Source organism: Phyllostomus discolor, chromosome 6, assembly GCF_004126475.2.
Source record: "Phyllostomus discolor isolate MPI-MPIP mPhyDis1 chromosome 6, mPhyDis1.pri.v3, whole genome shotgun sequence".
NCBI classification, from domain to species: Eukaryota; Metazoa; Chordata; class Mammalia; order Chiroptera; family Phyllostomidae; genus Phyllostomus; species Phyllostomus discolor.
The window spans coordinates 100,316,707-100,342,429 of NC_040908.2; the positions used below are offsets into that span (position 1 = coordinate 100,316,707).

The 25,723-nt window shown below is 34.1% G+C and overlaps 1 protein-coding gene across 1 annotated transcript in view; it reads left to right on the forward strand.

The window, feature by feature from the left end:
• Positions 1–25,723, forward strand: part of CNTN5 (contactin 5) — a 1,221,314-nt gene that overhangs the window by 1,073,911 nt on the left and 121,680 nt on the right. The window contains exons 14-15 of the mRNA XM_028517441.2: positions 11,474–11,601; positions 14,137–14,312. Of these exons, the coding sequence (XP_028373242.1) occupies positions 11,474–11,601; positions 14,137–14,312 (304 nt within the window). The remainder of the gene's footprint in view (positions 1–11,473; positions 11,602–14,136; positions 14,313–25,723) is intronic.

Here is a 25,723-nt window from a genome sequence, read left to right on the forward strand (position 1 = left end):
GAGCTACACCAGCCAAGGCAGGTATTTTGTTCTTTTTTTATTCAATTGTAGATGGAATTGTTTTCTAAATTTCTCATTTCTGATCATTTGTTCTTGGTGTATTAAAATGCAACTGATTTCTAAATATTAACTTTGTACCCTGCAACTTTACTGAATTTATTTATAAGATCTACTAGTTTTGGGGGAGGGGCTCTCTAGGGTTCTCTGAATATTATATCATGTTATCTACCTATTACAGTATTTCCTTCCTAATTTGAGTGCCTTTTATTTCTGTTTCTTGTCTAATTGCTGTCACTAGGACTCCCAATGTTATGTTGAATGAAAGTGGTGAAAGTGGATATTTTTGTCTTGTTCCTGGTGTTAAAGGAAAAGCTTTTAGCTTTTCCCCATTAAGTATGATGTTTGCAGTATGTTTGTCACATATGACCTTTATTATGTTGAAGTATGTTCTCTCCTTGCCTACTGTGCTTAGAGTTTTTATCATAAATAGGTGTTAGATTTTGTGAAATGCTTTTTCTGCATCTATTGATATGATCATATAATTTTATCCATGATTTTGTTTATGTGATATATCATGTTAATTGATATGTAGATATTAAACCAACTTTACATCCTAGGAATAAATTCCACTTGATTATGATGTTTCTTTTTAATGTATTGCTGAACTTGGTTTGCTAATATTTTGTTAAGGATTTTACATCTATGTTCTTCAGAGATATCGGCATACATTTTCCTTGTTGTTGTTGTTGTATCTTCATCTTCTTTATCTGGTTTTGGGACCAGGGTATTTCTGCTCTCAAAAAATGAGTCTAAGAGTTTTTCCTCCTCTTCAATATTTTGGAATAGTTTGAGAAGAATAGGTGTTAGTTATATGAATGTTTGGTGAAATTCACAGGTGAAGGCATCTAGTCCTGGACTTTTGTTGGTTTGGAGTTTTTAGTTACTGATTCAATACTGTTAGTTGTTGTTACTCTGTTCAGATTTTTCTGTTTCTTGCTGATTCAGTCTTGAAAGATTGAATGTTTCTTGGAATTTATCCATTTATTCTAGGATGTTCAATTTGTTCTCATGCAATACAATCTTTCTTCATATATTCTTATAATCTTTTGTATTTCTGTGGTAACAGTTGCCACTTCTTTTTCATTCCTTATTTTATTTATTTGAGCCCTTTCATTCTCTTGATGAGTCTGGCTAAGGTTTATCAATATTTGCTTTCAATATTGATAGGGGCTCCTAAATTAGCTGCATAGCCATTTATAAGAGTTATGTCCTCTGGCTTGATTGATCTCTTTATCAATATCTTTTAAAGATTTTATTTATTTATTTTTAGAGAGAGGGGAAAGGAAGGAGAAATAGGAGAGAAACATCAATGTATGGTTGCCTCTCACATCCTCCCTAGTGGGGACCAGGCCCAGACTGGCAGGCATATACCCAGACTGGAAAAATTGAACCAGCAACCCTTTGGTTTGCAGGCCCATGCTCAATCCACTGAGCTACACCAGCCAAGGCTCTTTATCATTATGAAATTCCCTTTTTGTCCTCTTCTTATAGCTTTTATTTTAACACTTCAACATAGCACTTAAAAGGTTTTTTTTTGGAGGGGGGATATGCCTTCTTGGGCAGGGATGCAAAAGAAAATAACAAAAAATGAGACTACACAAAACAAAACTAAAAAGTTTTTGCACAGTGAATATTAACAGAATAAAATGCAAAGACAACCTACTAAATAGGAGAAGATATTTTCTAATGCTACATCTAATAAAGAGCTAATATCCAAAATTTATAAAGAACATACAAAACTCAATACCAAAAAAATAAACAACCCTTTAATAAGGGGGGTGAGGACAGAGATCCCAGACTGACATTTCTCCAAAGAGGAGATACAGATGGGCACCAGACATTCGAAAAGGTGTTCAACATCACTAATCATCAAAGAAATGCAAATGAAAACCACAGTGAGATGTCACCTCACACCTGTCAGAATGGCTAGTATCAAGATTGACAAACAAGTGCTGGAATGGATGTGGAGAAAATGGGACCCTTGTGCAGTGTTGCAGGGATTGTGAATTGGTGCAGCCACTGTGGAAAACAGTATGGCAGTTCTTCAAAAAATTAAAAATGGAACTGCTTTATGATACAACAATTCCACTTCTAGCTATATATCCAAAGAAACCTAAAACACAAATTTGAAAACACACATGCACCCCTATGTTCATTGCAACATTACTTACAATAGACAAGTTATGGAAACAGCCTAAATGTCTATTGATAGATGAATCTAGAAGAGATGTACATATATACAATGGGATATTATTCAGCCATAAAAACTAATTAAATCTTTCCACTTGTGACAACATGAATGGACCTAGAGGGTATTATGCTAAGTGAAATAAGTCAAACAAAGTCAAATAGCATATGATTTCACTTATATATGGAATGTAAAAAAAATAAGCAAACAATACAGAAATAAATTGATACATACAGAAAACAAACTGATGGTCTCCAGACAGGAGGGGTATTGAGGGGATAGAGGAAAAGGTGGAAGGAATTAATATTTGCAAATTGTCAATTATAAAAATAGTCACAGAGATGCAAAGTAGAGCATAGGAAATATAGTCAAAATATTTAATAACTCTGTATGGTGCCAGGTGCACAACACACTTATAGGAGTGATCGCTTTGTAACTATATAAAGATTTAGTTACTATGTTATACACCTGAAACTAATAAAATATTGTATGCCAATTGTAATTAAAAGTGAATTTAAATAAAAACTATATATGAAGTTTTTCTATGACTCAGAATATTATTTTGGGTATTTATCCCAGAGAAATTAAAACTTATGTTTATTCAAAAACTTGTACTCAAATGCTTATTGGAACTTTATTTGTAATATCAAAGTTTAGAATCTCCACATTCTTTCAACAGCTGACCAGCTAAAGAACCTGAGGTATATACCCAACCATGAAACACTGTCCAGTAATAAAAAGAAAACTACTGACATACAACTTGAATGAATCTTTAGAGAATTAACCTGAGTAAGTTAAAGGACAATCCCCAAAAGTAGCATATTGTAAGACTTCACTTATATATCATTTTTTAAATAAAAAAATAGAAATGGAGGGAAAATTAGTGGCTTTCAAGAATTAGGAACCATAGCATAGGGATACTGATGGTAGAGTGGGATGAAGGTGAGCCTAGCTGTAAAATGAAAGTAACGAATCTTTGTGGTATTAAAATTGTTCTGTTTCTTCACTATTGTGGTGGATGTACAAATGCAAACTGAAAACTTTGTACACAGTTTAACATACACACAAATAAGTCAGTTAAAATTCTGAAAAGCCCAACACAATCAATTGGTTGTATTAATATCATAATTCTGATTGCAGTACTACACTATAATTTTGTACAATGTTACCATGAAGGGGACACTTAAAAAAGGAAAACATACAAGGGATTTCTCGGTATTATTTCTTTTTTATTTTTATTATTTTATTATTTTGCTGGAACATTTTAAGTACATTTTATTGATTATGTTATTACACTTGTCTCATTTTTTTCTCCTCTTTATTCCCCTCTTCCCTACACCTAACCTCCCTCCAGCATTTGACCCCCCTTAGTTCATGTCCCTGGGTCATACATATAAGTTCTCTGGCTTCTCCATTTCTCATACTATTCTTAACCTCTCCTGCTTATTTTGTACCTACCAATTATGCTTCTTATTCCCTGTCCCCTTTCACTCATTCTCCCCCTCCCTGGCCCTGATGATAAGCCTCCATGTGATCTCCATTTCTGTGATTCTGTTCCTGTTCTAGTTGTTTGCTTAGTTTGTTTTTGTTTTTTTAGGTTTGGTTGTTGATAGTTGTGAGTTTGTGGTCATTTTACTGTTCACAGTTTTGATCTTCTTTTTCTCAGATAAGTCCCTTTAATATTTCATATAATGGGCTTGGTGACCACGAGCTCTTTTAACTTTACCGTATCTGGGAAGCACTTTATCTGCCCCTTCAGTCTAAATGATAACTTTGCTGATAGAGTAATCTTGGATGTGGGTCCTTGCTTTTCATGACTTTGAATACTTCTTTCCAGTCCCTTCTTGCCTGCAAGGTTTCTTTTGAGAAATCAGCTGATAGTCTTGTGGGAACTCCTTTGTAGGTAACTGTCTCCTTTCCTCTTGCTGCTTTTAAGATTCCCTCCTTATATTTAATCTTGGGTAATGTAATTATAATGTTTCTTGGTGTATTCCTTCTTGAGACCAACTTCTTTGGGGCTCCCTGAGCTTCCTGGACTTACAAGTCTACGTCCTTTGCCAGTTTAGGGAAGTTTTCCTTCATTATTTTTTCAAATAAGTTTTCAATGTCTTGCTCTTCCTCTTCTCCTTCCAGCACCCCTATGATTTGGATGTTGGAACATTTAAAGTTGCCCCAGAGGTTCCTAAGCTTCTCCTCACTTTTTTGAATTCTTGTTTCTTCATTGTGTTCCAGTTGAATGTTTATTTCTTCCTTCTGCTCCAAATAGCTGATTTGAGACTTTGTTTCCTTCCCTTCATGGTTTATTCCCTGTATATTTGTCTACATTTCACTTTTCAAAGCCCTCACTTCTTCCTTTATTTTGCACCCACACTGAATCATGTCAGTGAGCATCCTGACTACCAATGTTTTTTTGAACTCTGCATCTAATAGATTTGTTATATCCCTGCTGCTTAGGCCTTTTTCTGGCATTTTGATCTGTTCTTTCATTTGGGCTATATTTGTCTCAGTGCACCTATTATGTTTTAAGCAGTAGGGCCTTAAGTATTCACCAGAACAGGGCAACCCACTTCACTGCTTTGTGGTGCTGTATATTGGTGATGGTTCTAAGAGGGAGTAATGCTGTTTGCTCAGCTCTTGCCCCACTTTAGGTCACTTACCCACTACCCACAAGCTAACTGAGTCTTTGTGGTGTTGATTTCCAGCCAGGTAGGTTTTTGTACATTGTAAAACCCCATGGGTCCCTCCAACAGACTCACCAGTAAGACTGGGAGTTTCTCCTGCCACCACAACCCCCACACATTTTTACAGTCAGAGGTTATGAGGTTTTATTTCTCTGTCTTGTCCCCCAGTTGTTTTTCCCAGTTTATCTGCAATCTGCATGTGAATGTGGGGCTACCCCATTTGTGACCTTGCACACTGGGTCTACTGCCTTGCCACATGTCCTCTCCACCCCTCCTACAAGTTTGGATGAATGTTTCTTCTTTAACTTCTTGGTTGTCAGACTTCTGTTAGATTTTCTGGCAGTTCTGGTTTATTTTTTATTTTTAAATTGGTTGTCCTTCTTTTGGTTGTGCAAGGAAGCAAAATGTAGCTATTTATACTTGCATTTTGGCCAGAACAGTATTATTAATATAAAACTGCATTTAACTCTAAAATTGTTTCAACAATTTATATTTAAATAAATACTTTTGAATAGCATTAGAAATAGGGTTAAATCTGATAAAATGTGTCTAAAACCAGTAGACTAATAACTACAAAATGTTGCGTATTGAAACACAATATTTTAATGCTATTGTGTGTTTTGTATATCTAATTAATACATAATATAAACTATTGTATATCAATTATTGATTAGAGAAATTAAAGACCTAAATAAATGGAGATACATGATGCTCATGAATTATAAGACAATAGTGTTTTAATTTCTTCCACATATTGACCTATAGATTCATTAACATCTCAATCAAAATCTCAGCATACTTTTTAGAAATTGACAAGCTAATTCTAAAATTCATATGGAAATGCAAAGAGCATGGAATAGATGAAACAGCTTTGAAAAAGAAGACAGAAGTAGTAAGTCTTTTTATTTTGTACCTTAGGGTTTCTTTCTTTTTTTTTTAATTTTATCTAAGTAGTAAGTCTTAACTACCTGATTTTTAAGACAAGTAATAATTATACAATAATCAAGATGGTGTGATTTTGGCATGAAGATAGATAAATAGATCAATGGAAGAGAGAAGAGAATTAAGAAATCGACCTACACATTTATAGCCAATTGATTAATGACAATGTGAGAAGGCCATGGAGAAAATATAATCTTTCTAAAGCAATAACATGGAACAATTAGATAACAATATTCAAAATAAATAAATAATTTAAAGTTATACCTCAGAGCATAAACAAAATAAATCATAGACATACACATAAAACTTTAAACTATAAAATTTTTAAAACTTAAAATCCTCATGATCTTAGGTTAGGTGAAGGTTTGTTAGCACAACAAGAAAAATAAAAAGCACAAAATAATATTGAGAGATTTACTTTATCAACATTAAGAACTTCTACTATTGGAAAAATGTTAAGACATGCCACAAACTGGCAAAAAATATTTGCAAATCTCATACCTGAAAAAGGAGTTATATCTTGAATTTTTTAAAAAACTCTCAAACCTAAATTAAAAAATAACTCCATAAAAATAATAAAAGAAAATATAGTAAAATATTTGAACAATCACTTCACCAAAGAAGTTATACAGATGGGAAATAAGCACATGAATTAGATGTTCAACATTATTAATTATTAGGGAAATGTAAGTGAAATTGCAATGAGATTTTAGCACTACTTATTGTAATGGCTAAAACTAAAAAGACTGACCATGTCAAAGTATCACAAAAACACTCATACAGTGCAACTAGAAATGTGAAGCAGTGCAAACAGTATGGAAACAGTATGGCAGCTTCTTAAAAATTTAAACATTGCTTAAAAAGTTAAACAATGATCCAGTTATGGCAGCCCTAAGAATTTATACAAGAGAAATTAAATCAAATATCCATACATTTTTGCACACAAATATTCAGAGCAGCTTTATTTGTAATAGCCCCAAGCTAAAAATAATCCAAATGTTCACTCAGTGGTGAATGGATAAACAAGTTATGGAGTATGTACAGAATGAAATACTAACTCAGAAAGAAAGAATGTATTATTGATAATTCATGGCTGAATGTCAAGTTAATCTCAGTTTAATTATGCTGAGTGAAATAAACTATACAAAGGGGATATGTGCAAAATTTTATAATTCTACTTATATAAAATTCTGTAAAAGTGTACACTTACTGCAGAGACAAATCAGATCAGTAGCAGCCCAGGGATGAGGATGGGGTGGGAAGGGGTTAGGGGAAGAGAATACAAAGGAACACAGAGATGCTTTGCATGTGATATGTATATTGACCATCTTGACTGTGGTAATGGTTTCATGACTGAATCCACAATGGAGAACATTTCAAAGTATGCACTCTAAGAGCGTGAGCTTATAATATGCCTGTTATGCCTCAATAAAGCTGAAAAAAATAGGTAGCTTCCCATTACCCTCAGAATAAAGATTAGATGTTGCCCATAGTATACTATCCACTCCATGATCTTTCCTCCAGTCCACCTTTCCCATCACTCCCCGCTGCTCGGTATGCTGCCATCATAATTGGCCATGTGGTTCTTCAAGGTTTTGTTGTAGTTCTCACCTTAAATCCTTTGCAAATTCTGTCCCCTTTGCTTTCCCACAATTTGCCTGGTTAACTTTCTCTCATCCTTCAGTCCTCAGCTCAAATGTTATCCCTCCACCCTCAGAAAATACTTATCAAACACCCTAACTATTTGAGGTATGTGTATTGAAAACTTTACCTGGCACTCTCTACATTTTTCTTTTTAAAATTTGTCACAAATTTATTTATATTTCTAAGTGAATTCTCAAATAATATTTATTACAGACCACTACAGTATAATAATTTACATATATCCATCAGCTACTTAATAATTTTAAAGAGCATTTAGATATAATTACGACAGTTTTACATATAAGGAAAGAGATTAACTTTAAGATCACGTACATACTAGTCAATGGCAGTGATTCGAACCCATCCCTCTCTGATTTGAAAGCATTTAGTTTTAATGAATGACTAATGATTCTGTGATATGATATCTACTAAGATACAATACCAGAAAGAAATCTAATCTGAAAGTCAAAGCAATGGCATGAGTCAAAAGGTAGTACCTGCAGGCAAGTTTGTACTTGGAAAGATCCAAACTAGATTGTGTGGTGTCTGAGAGGTGAGCCAAACCTGGAAACCATGGAAATAGAGGGTCCAGAAAATAGTCCTGAAATTTGGAAATGAAAATAGGCATCAAAAAATTAGTAATGAATCATTGGAAGATCAGGGTAAGCACCATGCCATCCTCAGTATACTATGGTACTGGATGGATTAACAAGGCAGAGATGCACTGATTAAATGCAAGATGTGAGCCAAAGTATCTCCAGGTCTAGACAGAAACTCATGAAGAAGTTAAGAGGCCAGAATACAACAACCGTGACTTGATACTGAATGCCAGAATTCTGGTTTGCATCTCTAAAACCTCTCCTCATTCCCAACAGACTTTTACCTCACCACTTCCTTACCACTCTACTCCAAGTTCAAGGATGTGTCAATGGAATTAATTCCCAAATCTGAAAATCCCAAATATAAGAGTCACATTGTAATAATAGCAGTGGGGAAAGGATAAATAGAGACAAAAAATTGCAAGCAAATGTTTTTCAATATTCAATTGTCTAGTTATTTGCTATGCGATAACCCAGCATTATAATGTAAATGACATTTATTGTCTAATTTGTTTTTTCTTCACTAAGTTAAAAAAATGAGCTCACCTGATAAGCATGTGATATATAAATCAGTAGACAGGTTTTTGGTTAAATGACACTGCCACTTGACAGATAAAAAACATCATGGTATTTAAAATTCCCCATCCCCCTGTGTATCAGTGACCTGAAGTAAAGGAGTGTTCATAAACTATCTTTAAAAGGAGAACATAATACATTGTCTGCTGTCAGAGAGAAAGGACTCATCTTAAATCAAGAGCTGAAATACTGCCAGTATCTAAAATACACTTATTTCTTTTAAAGGAGGTGAACTTTTAATCCAAACTTCTCACCAGCTACACTGAAATTTACACGAGTCAATAAATCCAGATATTTTCCAAGATACTGACAATTTGCACAAATTATAGTTACTTAGCTAAATTTCAATAGTTTGTTATTTTCAAAAGGAAATGCCTATTTATTTTTAAAAAGTATAATTTTTGCTTTCAATATTTCTTTTGGTAGCATTGTAGTATGGGGATCAAAATGGAATGAATACATTATATTCCATTTATATAGAAACAGCACTATCTAAATAAATGAACATAATTTTTTATTGAGCATCTTGAATGGACTATATAACTTTTAATGTCACTGTTCTACAAATTTCTCAAGTTAGTTATATCCCTCCTAGACATAAATTGCAAAACAAAATGAGCTATTCTTAGTGTACTTTACTTCTAAATTTGTCTTCATTCTATGTGTTTGATCCATACTAAAAACAATTTGATGTCTTTGAACTGATATCTGTATTGATGATAATATCTAAGTATAAATTCATAAGCAATATTTGACAACCTAGAATCTAATCCAGTTGTTATAAAATGTTTAATGATGTCAATAACTATCAGTTTTGGGTGATTGGCAAGATTGAATACACATTTTAAAATAACATAAAATATATTGACTCAACAGATTCAACTATTCTTGTATCTTAGTTTAATATTACCGCATTGTTATAGCATGAACTATTATTTTCAGGACTAGGAAGATCCAATTTTAGGAATTTAAGTTCACTGGTTCTCACCAAAAGCAATATAGTGTGTTATTTCCATTTTCTTAAAAGAAGTCAGTCCAAATGTTGCCTGTGGAAATTGGATTATTTCAGAGTCATGGGAAATACATTTCGGGGACCTGCACATAGGAGGGGACCTGTGGCATAGTGAGATTTATTGGAGCAGAAACAATCTCCCTCAGGTACCCAAAGTTTCATCAATGACCAGGAGGCTCAGCTCCATCTTTGTGTGGAAGAAGTCCGGTGCCTGGTGAGCACAGGTGTCCACCAGGAGGCTCAGGGTCCAGAAGTGCAATGCCATCACCGTGGGCTCTGGTAGTCCAGCACAGTCTCTGCTCCTGGCTGCACTCTGGCCCATCAGTGCCACCCTTCAGCCTGTGTGCAGCTGCTACTGGGAGACAAGGGTACAGACAAATGAAATGAAGCCTGGACCTTTTATAAGCTTTGATTTTATCTCCTTAGGTTTGGGAGAGAGCAGGCTTTCTTTTAAACTTAACAAATTTCTTCCTAATTCTTTGTGGCCTTGTGTTGAGTTCTCATCATATCCAACCCTTTTCTGGGTCTTTTGGGGTTCTGCACCCTTATCCTGCTCGATCTTTTTCCAGATATTTCCAAGCTAGATTCCTCCTTTTTATGTCACCATTTTGGTTCCTGCTGTGCAAGCCTCAAAATTTTGCCTCCTGCTTCTACTGCACATGCCTCAGCCAGGGGAATTTCCCCTTTACTGTGTATCCCTCCCCCAGTAATCCCAGCTAATAACTGATTGTTCTTCAGGGAGATTGAAAAACCATTTTTCCAGTCCACTCTGGGGGACAGACGGATGTTAATCCCTTCAGAGAGGCAATGCAGCTATCCCAGGCTTAGATAGGTTAGCTCCCTTCTCTTTTGTTAATAATTAACTAGCTGCCTGCTGTAACACAAACTCTAGTGGCATACCAAATAAAACTGCAACAGCCACTTCTGTTTCAGGTTGCATGAGTAGGTTGATGCACCAGTGAAATGTGTATTTCAGGATCTTAAAAGAGAGAAAAGGACAAAAGTACTAATTAAATTTAAATCTGTATATTTCTGAAATGATGACTACACAGGAGGATATGGTAATCCTAAAGGTCAACCTCATTTTCACTGAACTTTTAAAAGTGTTTAATAATGTTGTAATTTTTCACCTTCATATAAGACTCAAGGTCCATTTTTAACAAAGGTCTCGAAAGAGCCCAAATGCAAGCTCAGGTATCATGTTTTTATGTTTAAAAAGTGCAGTGCGAGCAGCTCGGGTATAGGTCTCCGATCTCATTTACATACCCTTGCAGCACGAGTGGCACTGCGGAGAAACAACCATAAATCATCTCTTGGCTGTTTACAATTAACTTTATGTTCTATACTTGTCCTCCTCTATGTTTTTTATGCCGTTTCTTTTTATATTTGATTTTTGAGGTCACTCATGGTTTGAGGTGAAATACCCAGGCTTAATATTAAAATATAGCTATGTGATATTCTAGTATAAGTTTTAATAACACAATACAAGGTCACCTTTTCCACAAGTTTTAAAATTAACTGTCAAAAAAGTGTCAAAAGAAAAATAACCTGTAACTTTCTAACCCTTTTAAATATGAAGAGATATTAAGTGGCTTTATTGCATAATTTCTTAAGGGTGAAACATTTCTATTACTGTATGTTTTCCCAGCAGTGCTTTATCTTATTTATTGTTACCTTGGAAGTGGTTTCAGGCTTCATAAGAGTTTTTTATTACAACTTCGCTGATTTTCAGTAAAACAAGAAAAAAAAAACCTTGTTTAATAATTTTCAGAATAGCTATTCTTCCAGACGGGAATCTGCGGATCTTAAATGCTTCTAAATCAGATGAGGGAAAGTACGTTTGCCAAGGGGAAAATGTGTTTGGTTCTGCTGAAATCATAGCTTCAGTATCTGTAAAAGGTAAGAAAATATGGCTAAATAGTTCATAAGCAAAATTTCATGGACTTATCAGAAAGCGACTAAAAGTAATATGCATTGTATATGTATTATCACATATGTGTGTTCATGCTCCTGTTGATAAAATACATTGTAAAAATAGAACTAATACAGCCAAATTGTCCCTTTCCATTATTTAGGGGACCATAAAGAGATTGCATACCTTAGTGGTAGAAATTTAAATATTTTTCTTTGAACAAAATATATGAGAGAATAAAGACAATTGTGTGAAGGTTTAGTCTCAAAATTTAAAAGAATGCTAACAGTATAAAAATATTTTTCCTATACCAAGATTAATGTTAGCCTGAATGAGTCATCTTCCTTTATTACCATTTCAAGAGAGGACTTGGGGTAGAAAGGTAGAAGAAGCAATATGTGAATGTTATGCGTTGGACTGTGCATCAGATAAACTCATGGACCAGAATTGCTCTTTGATGTTTGCATCAGTGTAGTTTTTTCTATAAAGTCATTACATTATTTTTTAAAGTATTACAACTATTGTTGCTTAAATATTTCCATTAGTTTTCTATTTCTAAAGTGAACTAGAACTCAAACCTAGAACCTTTAAGACTACATATCACTGTTTAACAGTAAGAAAATTTCATATCTTAGGCATTCTCTTCAATTGGCAAACAAATATTTCTCACAGTTGAACTATATACTTAATTGACTTTTCCATCTGTGCATTTTTCATAATGAATCATACTTTGGCCATAAAATATAAAAATGTTCATTTGTATCTGCCTTTAAAATTAGAAAAATAAAATAGGCAGAACTCTGATATTGTAGGAAAAAGGCAAACATCAATGGAAGGAATGTAATTTCAAAGATGTCTTCATTCCAGTACACATTGCAGGAATCAAACACAGCTTTCTACTCAGTCTGTGTCTTGCTGCCTCTGTGTGCTCAACAATAAGGCAATGCTGGATGCAAAGACTTTTTTTTATAATAACAAAAATGTTTTCTGTTAATCACAAATTAAATGGAATATTTACTTATTCAGAATAGTCTAATTCATACAAATTTAAACTACACTATGATATGATTGTGTTCTCTGATGAAGCCAGAACCTAGACTGACAGACAGATGGAATATCTGACTTCTAACATGGTAACATTTGGAGTGGCATTCCTGTCCTGGAATTGCACTTTCCTCTCAGTGACTATGTAGAAGGACATAGCCTGTTAAAGGATCTTACTGGGTTGCTAAGAATGATGCTTCATCAGATTATGTTATTATCAACAACAGAGCTAGGATGGAAAAACTGGGCTAATTTTTAATCATTTGTGTCAGTTTTCTTCAGGTATCTACAATCAGGAATCCACTCAGAATTTTCATGTTATCTTTTACCTACTCCATCACTTCTCTACTTTATTCAAAATAATGCATCATATTACAGTTATTTGTTCACTATTTCATTTTTTTTTATTTTACAGTTGATGTACAATACTGTATTAGTATTGTAATTAGTTTCAGATGTACAACAGTGATTAGGCATTTATATAATTTACAAAGTTGATCATTATCTTAAATAGCCCTTAGAGGTATAGCTCTATTAGTTTTTATTGGTTCAAAGTTGCTCTAAATTCTGTAAAAATGTATGTATTTTTTAAAAATTTTAACTGAGTCATAGAGTAATTAAAAACAATATTTTTCTTAGAAATATTTGCATTCAATATTTTGCCAATATTTTCAGATCTCAAACCATTCACAATTGACCAAAAGTGATATTTTATAATCTCCCACTAATATGAGGGGTCATAGAGTATAAAGCAAATACAAGGTGTTTTAGTAGTAGTATTATATTTTGTATCACTGTTAAAATAGTAATTTGAGGGGAAGTGCTTCCTCTAATCTTTAAAGAAAATAACTCACCTGAATTCATCCTCCTTACATATGAAGCTTTTTTACTGTAAAAAATCCTTTTATTCACACTTGATCATTGAAGGTGGACAAGGAGGCTATGCCTTCTTTTTCTAAGTTTTCTCCTTCCAGAATACCAAAAGCTTCTTCTAGTTACATAGTCTCTCATCTTTTTTTGTCCAACTTGACTTCTTAATAGGAACATGGACTTTTAAATTATTACTCCCCTACAGAAGCATAATGAAATGTCCTAGCATACAACAATGTAAGGGTTTAATTAATAATAGTTTGTTTTTAAATATTTATCTCTTTTTAGAGAGAGGGGAATGGAGAGAAAAAGAGAGGGAGAGAAATATCAATGTGCAATCAGTTGCCTCTCACACACCCCCAACAAGGCCCTGGTCCACAGCCTAGGTCTGTGGAATCAGAAATCAAATCAGCAACCTTTCCATTTGCATGACAACACCCAACCCACTGAGCCACACTAGTCAGGGCTTATAATAGTTTATTAAAGAATGTGTACCTGGAACAATTTATTGCATAGATTTCTTGCTTAAGTTTTTCTCTATTATTTAGCATATAGAATGCAAGGAAATACAGTATGTTATGTTAATTAATGCATTTTTATTTCTATAGAACCTACAAGAATAGAACTTACTCCTAAAAGAACAGAGTTAACAGTAGGAGAAAGCATTGTTCTTAATTGCAAAGCAATTCACGATGCTAGTTTGGATGTCACTTTCTACTGGACGCTAAAAGGACAGCCCATCGACTTTGAGAAAGAAGGTGGACATTTTGAAAGCATCAGGGCCGTAAGTTAACACATTTTTTTAAATTTTTTGAGTAATAATAATTTTAGAAATTTAGGTTCAAATATAAAAACTTTCTTATCTATGAAATGTTAAAGAAACATAGGAAAAAATCAATTTGATTTAAATGATTATATTCTTACTTTATTTTATATTAGGTCACACTGAAAGTAATAATTTTAAACCCCCCAGTAAGAAAGCGATAATACTTTATTATGGAAGTCTGCTTTCTTTGCCACTTTTATTTACTTAATTAATATTGTCAATATTTCCATGTTACTTCTCAAAAGTTACGTTGTTGCATAAATGGCTAGTATTAGTTAGAGTATTCTTATCAGTAATTATGATACAATAAACTAGTGAGGTAACCTGCCTGTCCTACTGCTCAAGAAAATGTAATTTTTAGAAAGTTTTTAATTTCTCACAGGCTATAGAGCTAAACGTGCAACCTATATAAAAAAGGCACAATAGCCTTGGACATTCACAAGCACACTCATTTCTTGCTCACTAAATATTTTCTTTGTAATATCTTCTTTTATTTTACATATCTACATAGCAACCAACTAAATGGAGAGGGAAATCTTTTGAATCAAATCCTATAGACTCATCACAGTGTCTCAACTCGAAAGAGAAGTGAAAAAAACACCTTTCTCCCATTGTCTACTTTAAGACATAAAAGGGAAACATGATAAGGAAAGAGAAAGATGGGAAGAATTAGGGTGGGAAAGAGATTTTGGCTGCAATATCCCATATATTTGCTAAAGAGATAGATCCAAATACAATTTTCACCTACAAACCCAATTTAAAATGCTGTCACATGCTTATTAAAATCAGTTTATTTTTCTCTAAACACTTTGGGAAACAGTAGAACACTACAACTATAATAAGCCCAAACATATAAAACTCAGTTTGGATTAGATTTTATTATAAAGGTAATGTGATACAGTGAATAAGTCCTACACCAAAAGTCAGGAAATTTCTGGGTCAGTTTCCAGTTCAAACCCTAGTCAGCTGTGTAACAAAAAGCCAGTCGACCACTGGACCTACATGGGTATTAATGTCATAAAGAAATTAATTGAACAAGTTGGACCAGATAATTTCTAAGATCCTATCTCACTCCTGAAATTGATAAATTTTTATTAGGAGACTAAAACATGACCTCTCTTTGTCATATTTGCCAATGTAAACAAAATAAAACATTTTATTCCAAATTATTCTTTTCATCCTGTTTTACTTTGCAATAAATGGAAGAGATTATATAAATATGAAACAATTGCCAACTACTTGTCCACATTTCATTAAATAAATTAATTTTAATTGTTAATGATTTTATATAAAATATTTGTCATATTAAATTAAACTCATTTTCTTCTACTTTGTGAATTCTCTCTTTTTTCTTTACCTTGGGTTGATATAAAGATTGTCAACTTTCACAACCTTGTTACAAAACAGAATCAGAAAAAAATATCATGCAAAAATATTTCTTTTGAAAATAAAATATTTAGCATTTAAAATTATCTTCTTGGGATTATCTGTAAACATTCATTTTGAATATTGTTTTTTCTCTATATAAGTGGGCCCCTTCTTTATTTTAAAATACCAATAGAGAAATTAAGTGTCCAGGTCAAATTACATGAATTTTTGCTTTTGTGTCTGAGACATTACCAATTTAGTTTGATGCCCTTCATTTATATCAATAAATACCTTTAATTCCTTTCATAAAGTTGGCAGTTAATAGTACCTGCTACCTTCTTGTTTACATGCATGCTGTTCTTGCCCTTGAGAAGTACAAAATTTACTCCTTACTCCCTGTTAACCCACATTGTTACAAGCCATGTTAAAATTAGGCTCTGGATTGTGGACAGAAATAATAAACTACAGAATAGAAAACTAAAGCAAATTTTTGTACTGAGAAGTGAGAAAAATATGTTGGTTTAAGGTAGTGTAGGGCTTACCATTTTTAGAATATTTGTAATGATTAATAGAAATACATATGTACTATTAAAATTAGAAATTTCAAGAGTGTAAGGTATAAAGGAAATTGTCTAGCCCCTTTTCCCCAATTTCCTCAAACACTGAGTGGGTTCTGGATGGCTTCAAGGACATACACTGGAGACAATTCCATTTCATGACATTGAAAAGGCAGAGAGCAAAAAGGGCAAAGCTTTCTATCTCCCTCCTGCCCTTCTTGTGAAATAATGAGCAGAAGGAATTAAAGTGTTGTATAGAAGGGAGATTTGGAAAGGCTCTGGACTTGTGGTAACCTTCTGTTTCAGAGGCCAGCTGAAGACTCCAGGGATACGAGGGTCAGGAGAGTGTTCAGAAGAGTTCCAAGGAGGGTTTCAAAGGAGAGCCATTGAAGATACTTTCAGGGGTATAGGCTGGCCCAGCAGAGTAAGAAAGCCAAACAGAATTTAGGTCAGTAAGTGGGAGCAGAGTGTGCCTTTGACTGGAGTCCTCTCTAGATTAACTGGTCAGGGACCTAATGCACCAGTGGGTATGATTGCATGAGAGTGAATCAGAAGAGAAAAGGAGGGTGTATTTTTTAAGCACATTCACACTGCAGAGTGTCAAATGAAGCAACCAAATCTATGGCCAAAAAAATAAAAAGTTACCAGTGGTGTTGATGTTTAGCATCTTGTAGATAACAAAATATAGCTTAATGAGGTTCTCTACCACTCCACTAGTTGTGCTGGTGTCTTTTATACACAGTCTTTCATGTGTAGATAACACTCTGGGCAAATTTTGTGCATTTAGCTTTTATAATGTCCACATACAATGTGCATTGTTATGTTTTAAATGAAATGGTGCTTTTAGACTGCATTTTTGAGAGAGTGAATAGGTAAATATATAAGCACATTACATTAAAAATAATACCTACTGCTTTGAGATTTAAATGGAAGCATAATAAAAAAATGCCTCTCTTTCTCTTCCCTTCTTTACTTAGCAATGTTTTACCAACCCAATGATATGACTGATGTGGGGTGAATCCATTAATGGAGCCACTGTTAAAAGGGACTAAGCTCTCCATTAGTCCATAAACATGTGATCCAATTTACCCGAATCACTTTTTTTGGCAATGATATGAATTAACTGAATAAGACAAATTAGATTTTGATTTTAATTGAGTTTTTACAAGCTAAGTGCTTCGGGGCATCCAAAGTAAAAGGCATGGTCCTAAACCCCTAAGAGAGCACGAATTAAGGGGAGAGACAGCAGGAGAGGCTAGTGATGTGCTTTCAGTATGCTATCACCGGAGAACTCCACACACTGCTGGTAGGAGGAATTGGTATTTGAGCTGGACCTGAGTAGGCAAGATTTTGCCAGGTGGCTAGGAAGAGAAACTGCATTTCAGATGAAACAAGCAGGGTAAGCAAGACAGAAAAGCGGAGGAGGTTAGAGCATGTTACAGGAACAGTGAGGAAACAATGGCCCTCACAGCACCCTGAGGGCACATAGTAGACAATAAGTCAGTATTTGTTGAATAAATTTAAAAGGAAGAAGCAGAGGTCTCATCAACAAGTAAAAGACACCAATTTCTGAGCCAAGGATTTGGGGTTGTATTTTGAAGGGAGCGATGTGATTCAGATTTGTTTTTTAAGTAGATAATTCTAACAGCTGTGTGGAGCAGAGATTGAACATTCACTTCAGACTGGTTAAGCAGAGATTACAGTGAAGAAGTCGACCATTATGGGTTTTGTACTTAAATAACCATCCTTTTATCAAATAAAGCATTTACAATTATTTTTTGACACAAATGTGTATGATGGTCAGGGGTCTGTGAGAATCTCTTAGTATCTCAGGATGTCTGAACAGCACCTGAGCATGGATGCCATGTGGCCCCAAAGCCACAGACTTAATGGAGAACTGGTGAAATCCCTAATTATTTGTTTGTGATCTAGGCGAGTGTTAATCCTTAAAATGCATGAAGAACAGTTACACTGAATATCATGGAAGCCTGCAGTTTTTTCTGGGTTTTTTTGGCAGAGAAAAATATGTTTGCCATCAGGATGGTCAGCTAAAGAATTGCCTTTTCTGTTGTGAACTCTCCCCAAACACTAAATTGAAATTAAATGAGCAGCCAAATCAAAATGCATTATTTTAATGGTCCTTCATATTTACCCAAATCTCTAGTTTTAACAATACACTTAAGGAAGGTAGAGTAGAGCTATATGACCCTACTTTTTAAATGAGGACACTAAAGCATAAGACTTTTCCAGGCCACGTGAATACTAAAGTGGTGTAACAAAATTAATACAATGTGATTTTTAAACTACGTCTATTATTCTTCTTTATAAAGCCTATCCTCTCTGTATTCATGGACCATTATGTGTTCAGCCCTTGTCTATAAACTGTGGGAAATAAAAATAGAAGGAAAACTTGGTTCTAGTCTTAGGTAAATTTTAAAATTACATAAAATATTAATAATTCAAGGAAAATGTGACCATAAGAATAATTACTAAATAATTATAGCCAAATATTGTTGGAGGCCAGAAAAAAGGATTAATAGGAATTATTAGCACTGGGGAGGGAAGCATAAAAAGGAATTAATTGAGCACCTACTGTATGCCAAGCACTCAGCTACAAAATATTTATACAATAGTTCATCAATTTCTTATGATTATCATATCAAGTAGTATTTGGGGAAAAAGGTGCTACCCAACCTAGACCACAGAGAATGGATACAGCATTGGGATAGGGAAAAAATGAAGAGAAAGGCAAACTAGGATGGGAAAAGATACTGTATCAGGGTTGTGAGGGATCTTGGAGATTATGGGGTTTGTTCTAAGTTGATACAATTCCCAAAGGGTATCACAAGTGTCTGCTATAACCCCTTCAGTGATGAGGAACTCACTCCTTTAAAGTAATCCATTCTATTACCAAGCAGATCTAAATGTCAGCAAGTTAGAAAGTAGAAGTAATTGTGATAGTCTTTATATCAAGCATAGAAACCATAGAGGAACATGCCGGATTTATATCCATGGTTTCTGTGTAGCAGGAGGTAAATAAAAAGGGGCCAGAATATAAACTAATATGTTAAGGATTTTACTTTAGCTCAGAAGGTTCTGGCCCATGTCCATCTTCCTGGTACTTCTATTCCTAGTTTATCTGATTCAGAATTAAGTTCTATTTCCTAAGCAATAAAAGTCTCAGAATAAAAGACTACTGTGCTCAACTGGCACCATTCTCTTTCCTGGTGGATAACTGTTAATGTTTTAAAAATTAATAAAATTATTGGACACACTGCCAGTGTTTCCTGAGGCACAAAGCTCTGAGGATCTCGTGAGCATCTGCTGCATCCTCTTCCTCATCACATTAGCAGATGTTAGTTTTGGAGGTACTTCACAACTAATCAGCAAGTGTACAAAAGGGCAGATGATCATTAGCTCTAACAAAGGCACACGCCTTTGGCTCATTCTACTCACTAGTAATATTCATACTTTCAAGTACTGTAGCCTCCTGGATTCTCTTCCCTACCATCTCCCTGGCTGGCAAAGTGCTTGCCCTTCCTCATCGCTTGATGTTATGCCTCCCGGATCTTTGTCTTGCTCTGAATCCTGACAACCTGATAATTGGCCAACTTTCTGTTTTCTGATGTAATGTTGTGACTGCCACATACTTGCTTATAACAGCTGTCTCCCAGTCTTTCACCTAACTTAACAGAAGTCATTCAAATAGGACTGAATAGTAGAAAACCAACCAACCAAAGCTTGAGGGCTAGAAAGGAGAGAGGTTACCCTCAAGGCTTTGGAATTTTCCAATCATTCCAGGAAAGTGAGCCATATCCATTTCCTCTGCCTGTCTTGTGTTCCAGAATATGCCTGCACCCTACTGTCTCCTCCAAGTAGCAGTATTTCCCACAGCGAAAAATAATGCCATTTTTTAAAAATGTGTAGGTTTCATATGGTCATATGATCATGATCAAAATATGCCATTAAAATCTATGATTCCATGACATTATTATAAGCTAAATTATAGGGTCCCTAATAGCAAAGGCTAATGTGACATTTTATGTTCGATCACTTTGCACTGTGATGGTCCACAAAATAGCCACTCAGTAAATGTTTGTTGAATACAAAAAAAAGAAAAAACCCAACTCTTAAAAATTCAGTTTAGTCAACTACAGCATTATTTCAGAGGTTTTAGTATAATTAAATACTGTATAAAATTCTGTTAAAGCTCACTATTATAAAAAGTTATTTGCCTTGCCTTTTTTTTGCATAAAATTAGAACTGAATGACAGGTAACTGCCTTAGATGACATTTGAGACAGCCTATTATTGACAGACCCTTAATTTCTGAAGGTGTCATCTGAGTCATGTGTGGACAACAATACCTTCAGGATCACAGCTGAACATCAACACCGTGTTGATTACCCTCCTCCATTTTTACTCTAAATGACAGATGGTCTCAAAAGCAAAATTTGCAGTCTCCTCGTCACTTTTTGTAGTTTGTCAAATGTAGTAAAATCAAGTAATGCCCCCAAAGTTATCGCATCTAAAAAGACAGGCTTAGCTATCCCAATCACACAGTCCTCACTTTGTTTACTTAAAGAGACTACTCGCAAAAAACCTTCTTGGTATGATACATACTATGGTAGGGATACGAAGCTTTTTTATTCATTTAGAAGCTCCATTTTTGATAGATGTTTTATCTTTACAGTATATTTACATAGCATTATGAATTATATGAGAATTGCTAGTTCCTATAAAATATTTTATAATGAAGAACTACAGGTTGGTTGGTTGGTTTATTTAGAGAGAAAATAAAGACAATTTCTTAATAAAGAAAGACAATTTTAGCGCAGGCTGTGTTGGGAAAAATCAGATCAATAGCTGTGTTCTGTGATCTCTGAGGGGCTAAAACTATCGTACTTCCTAGAGCTTCTTATCAGAACCAGTTAGGTGTTTCAGGTTATTGGACTGAAAAAGAGGGGATGAGAAATAGAAATCACTCCTTACCACTTAACAGCATTTGCTTTCCTGGGCTGTAAACTCCAGAAATTAAGATGTGCTTATATGTCTAGAACTCCTTATTTTTCCCTTTTGGAAGTTTTGTTTTTCTCAAAAATTGTTTTTGCATTTCATATGTATATATTAACTCAGGCTGGATTTCTAGGATACTGCATTCTCTTTCCATTGGTTGTTTTTAATACAACTAAAGGATGGATTTAATATGGAAGAACTGCCTGTTTCTTTGGAAATATGACGAATGGTAGGCCCCAATAGGTTTTTGCAACTGTTGTTATTGTTTTTAACCTTGACCGTAAAGCCTATGAGATTTATTTCAGTGATGTTTATTAAACCAAATTCTCACTTAAGTCATTTTCAATAGTGAATTACTTACTTAGACTTATTAGTCTTTCTAATATGTATAGCAAACTTCTAATAAATATTCCCCTGCAAAATAAAACTCCAAATATCTTGAGTTTCAGGTCAGAATTGCCATTACATTTATTCACTATTACTCTGAATTTCTATTAATTATCCTGCAATCGTAAATTGAAGAATAATCAGTAGCTCTTGACTCTAGAACTGCTTCCTTATCCCAATCTGACAGACTTATTTTTATAAAATGGCACAAATTTGTATAGGTTATAGATGTACTAAATACTTTAGAATAAATAAATGAATAAGTAAATAAATGCATAATTTCAAGCCCACTCTTTAAATTATAAAATTGTAATTTTCTACTTGTATCAAATGTCCAAGTGAAGTTACTGAAATGAGTATCTAAATTATTTTCAGAGCCTAATGCTCTTTTCTCAATGTTCCAATTTTGCCCACAATCAGTGTTTGCTTTTGTTTATTTCTTAAGAGGCTTCTATTCAAATCTTGGTAATGTTTTAAAATGTCTCTATCTCCCTCTTATTTCCTTGCACTCTTCTCCCTTTTATCATTCCTAGTGATTTATGGGCCTATTCAAATTTATTAAATTAGGAAGGATAACTAATTATGTCAGTTCCAAATAAGGACACCAGAGACTATTGTAGTTAGTAGGTGCCATGATGTGTTACCAGATTCCCCTTCCATTACTAAGGCATTCCTTCCCCAAGCCACTAAGAGTATTGGTGGCTAACAGCTCTCAACCTAGTCCATCTCTGAAAATCACTCTCAGCCAATGAAAGTTGTCTGGCCCAAGCTATGCCTTAACCCCCGGCCTATGCCCTAGGTATAGGGAATGAATGCATAGGGATGGTGACAAAGGCCAAGTTCCTTGCTTCAAAGTAAAATAATTCTGAAGGGTAATCTTAGCTCTAGTATTTCCTGTGGGAAAAGCTGAGGCCTTTACTGTGACTGCATCAGAATTAAACGTATTCTGTGTTCTGTTCCACTTTCTTCATTCATCCCACAAATGTTGTTCCTAATGGCATGTGTCAAGCAGTCTCCAACTCAGACTGTTTCTCTGAAACTCTGGCCTGAGACAGCCACCACAGAGAAAGCACTGGAAACAGATACAAGGAATAATAAAAAAAATCATAGCTCTCATCCGTTGAGTGCCCACCAGATATTTGGCAATGTGCTCAACTCTTCCAATGTTACTTCATGTACTTCCCACAAATACCCTGTGGTGTAGAAATTGCTTTTGTTTTTGTTTAGGAGTTTTATTTTTCACAGAGGAAAAGAAGTTCAGAAAGATGAACAACTTCCCCAAACTTCAACAATTATCGTATAGGACAGTCATTATTCAAACTCATTCTAAACCGCAATGTAACACTTCTCTCAGTGTCTTTTATCAAATGTAGGGCATATGTAGAAATATTTAGGAGGTGATATTTTAAATTTCTTACTTTCTCAATAAGTTTAATATTAAATGATATAATCTTGTGAACAATAGAAAAATACCTTTCATCCATTATAGAATGTGTGGGCCAATTATTCTCATTGTTGATAAGATTTTTATATATTCATCACAACCATTCACACCTATAGTTTATACTATGATTATGTGGTTACATTTGCATTATACAACTTCTTTTTTCTAATATTGATAAACTTTACTATTATGAGTGACCTTTCTCTTTGCCAAAAATGTTTGCTATATCTATTTTGTTTTTTTATTTCTTCTGTATTAAATATTTGTTATTCTATTGTAGTTGCCCCAGTTCCCCTCCTTTGCCCTCCTCTACCCAGCCCACCCCCACTCACACAGTCATTCTCTACCCTGTTGTCCATTTTAAAGACAACCCTACAAATTAGACTCTTCACATTTAGTTAATCACTTCATAATAAATTTGAAGTTTCATTATTCAATTAAGACCTAGGCTAAAATGTATAAATAGAATTTTATATCATGAAGAGAACTTTTGCCCATTCTCTCTTATATATATTATTTTATTTGATTTCCACAATGACTTTGTGAGTCAGGCAAATTATATGTAAGTGAAGAAACTGAGCCCCAGGAAAGAAGGGGGTAAAGGGTCTCACTGCTGAGGTTCTAAGCAACACAGACACACTTACTGCATAGCCACCATTATTGTCTAAGCTTCTTTGAGTTTAAAACTTCCCCACCATGAATGATGCTCCAAGTCTGGCCCCACGTTTCAAAGCAAAGATATAAAAATCTAAAACTACAATTCTTCACTGTGCCTTTTTGAAAACCAGAGACGTAAAAATGGTTGTTTCTTCTCTGCAGCCTCACTTCTTTAGCTGGACAGCACAACCTATTTTTACCTTACTTACTTGATCACTATTAAAACATTAAAATCATATCTTCTGTAGCATCAAATCAACTAATTATTTGTAAAAATCTTCCTATAAAAGTTACTGAGGATGAATTGAAAAACATGTCAAAATATCCTGCTACATACAGTTGCCTCTTCAGGTGTTCTGTAGGTGAGTTTTTCCATTATTTAAAGCTTGCTTTTCTGGATGCTGTATTTGTTCACTTTATTGTGAGTGAACCCCTTTTTATCAACTTCCCTTTTTAGTCTTTAAGAAAGATGTCTCCAAATGGGCATGAGGTGCAATGTTACATTGCTTTTACTGCTGAAAATGAGGCAAAGAATGTAGAGTGAAAAGGTCTCAATAGTTCTTCTGAAGGGAATGTTCAGTTTTCATATCTGAGACATTTAAAATTGTATCTATTCATACCCAATTTGTTACTTACGGTTTGTTGGTTCCACTTCAGCTTTTAGCCACAAAATTTTGCTTTCAATTGAGATAGCTGGTGGATATATGGTTTCAGATTCTGTCTTCCCCCCCGCCTCCGGGGCACCCAGTGCTTCCTTCCTTCCTTTCTTATCCCTCCACCAGGGCAAGTATCAAATTCTACTATAAATATTGCATGATTCTTTCCCTTCTAATCTTTACATTTTCAGAAATTAGGAACATGCTTATTTTTCTGAACTCAACACAGTACTTGCTGCATGTTAAAGAACAAATAAATATTTGTAGAGTTACTAAAGGAATTAATAAAGGTAAGTATATACAAGCTAAAAACTAGCCATTTAGAGTAGGCCACTTAGAAATAAATGTTTACTATAATATCTAGTAACTTTCAGTTTTTTGTTGAGGAAAGTTTCTAGCATCTATTTTTTAGATTATAGAGAATGATATCAGTGATCAGTAGCCTTATTCATTTTTTTACAAGAAATTTAAATATTTTTGATATTGTGTTAAAAGAAACCATTTTCTCTGGAAATAATAATCATAGGAGTCTTTAGTAAAAGAAAAAAAAGATACAAGAGATTCAAGTTATCATGTTGAAGCAATGCTGATATGTTGTGTTGGTTTTCTGTCATTTTAAAAAGAATTCCCGACATATATATCTATGTATCTGAGGGATATAATTTAACCTGCAGAGTGATGAAATGCGTAGTATAATAAGGCCCTTAACAGTAGAATTTTTTACTTTGTAGGAATCATATATATAAGAAGATTTTGCTTTTTAGTTTTTGAAAGAAAGCCTTGGTAAATAAAAGGCTGTCTTTATTCTCTAATACCACATAAGGTTTATGATTTTATAAGCAAACATTATTCAGTTTTACATTTTGAAATACTATTGATATGTAAGTATTGTGTTTTAGACTGACTCCTATATTATTTGCCAAAGTAATTGTCAAAGAGCTAGGTTTTTTATAGGCCATTATGTTAAAGACACCTTTGAAATTCTACCTTTATTTTTCAATTTCTCTTTCTATATCTGTTTTGTATTAAATTCTAAAGAGTGCCTAAGTGTTATGATGTCTTTAGCTTTAGCCTTAGCTTTCAAAATCCTCTTCATGGTTTCCTTTATGGACTATTTTTATCACATTATACATAAAAGTGACTTTAGGAGTCTAGAATTAATAACTCAGTAGGTAACCTCTCAAAGATGTTTTCTTTCTTAGAAAAGGAGAAAGAGGGAATTTTGGAAATAACTATTGGGCTATTATTATTCACTTTCTTCCTTTATCTAATATATCTTATATAA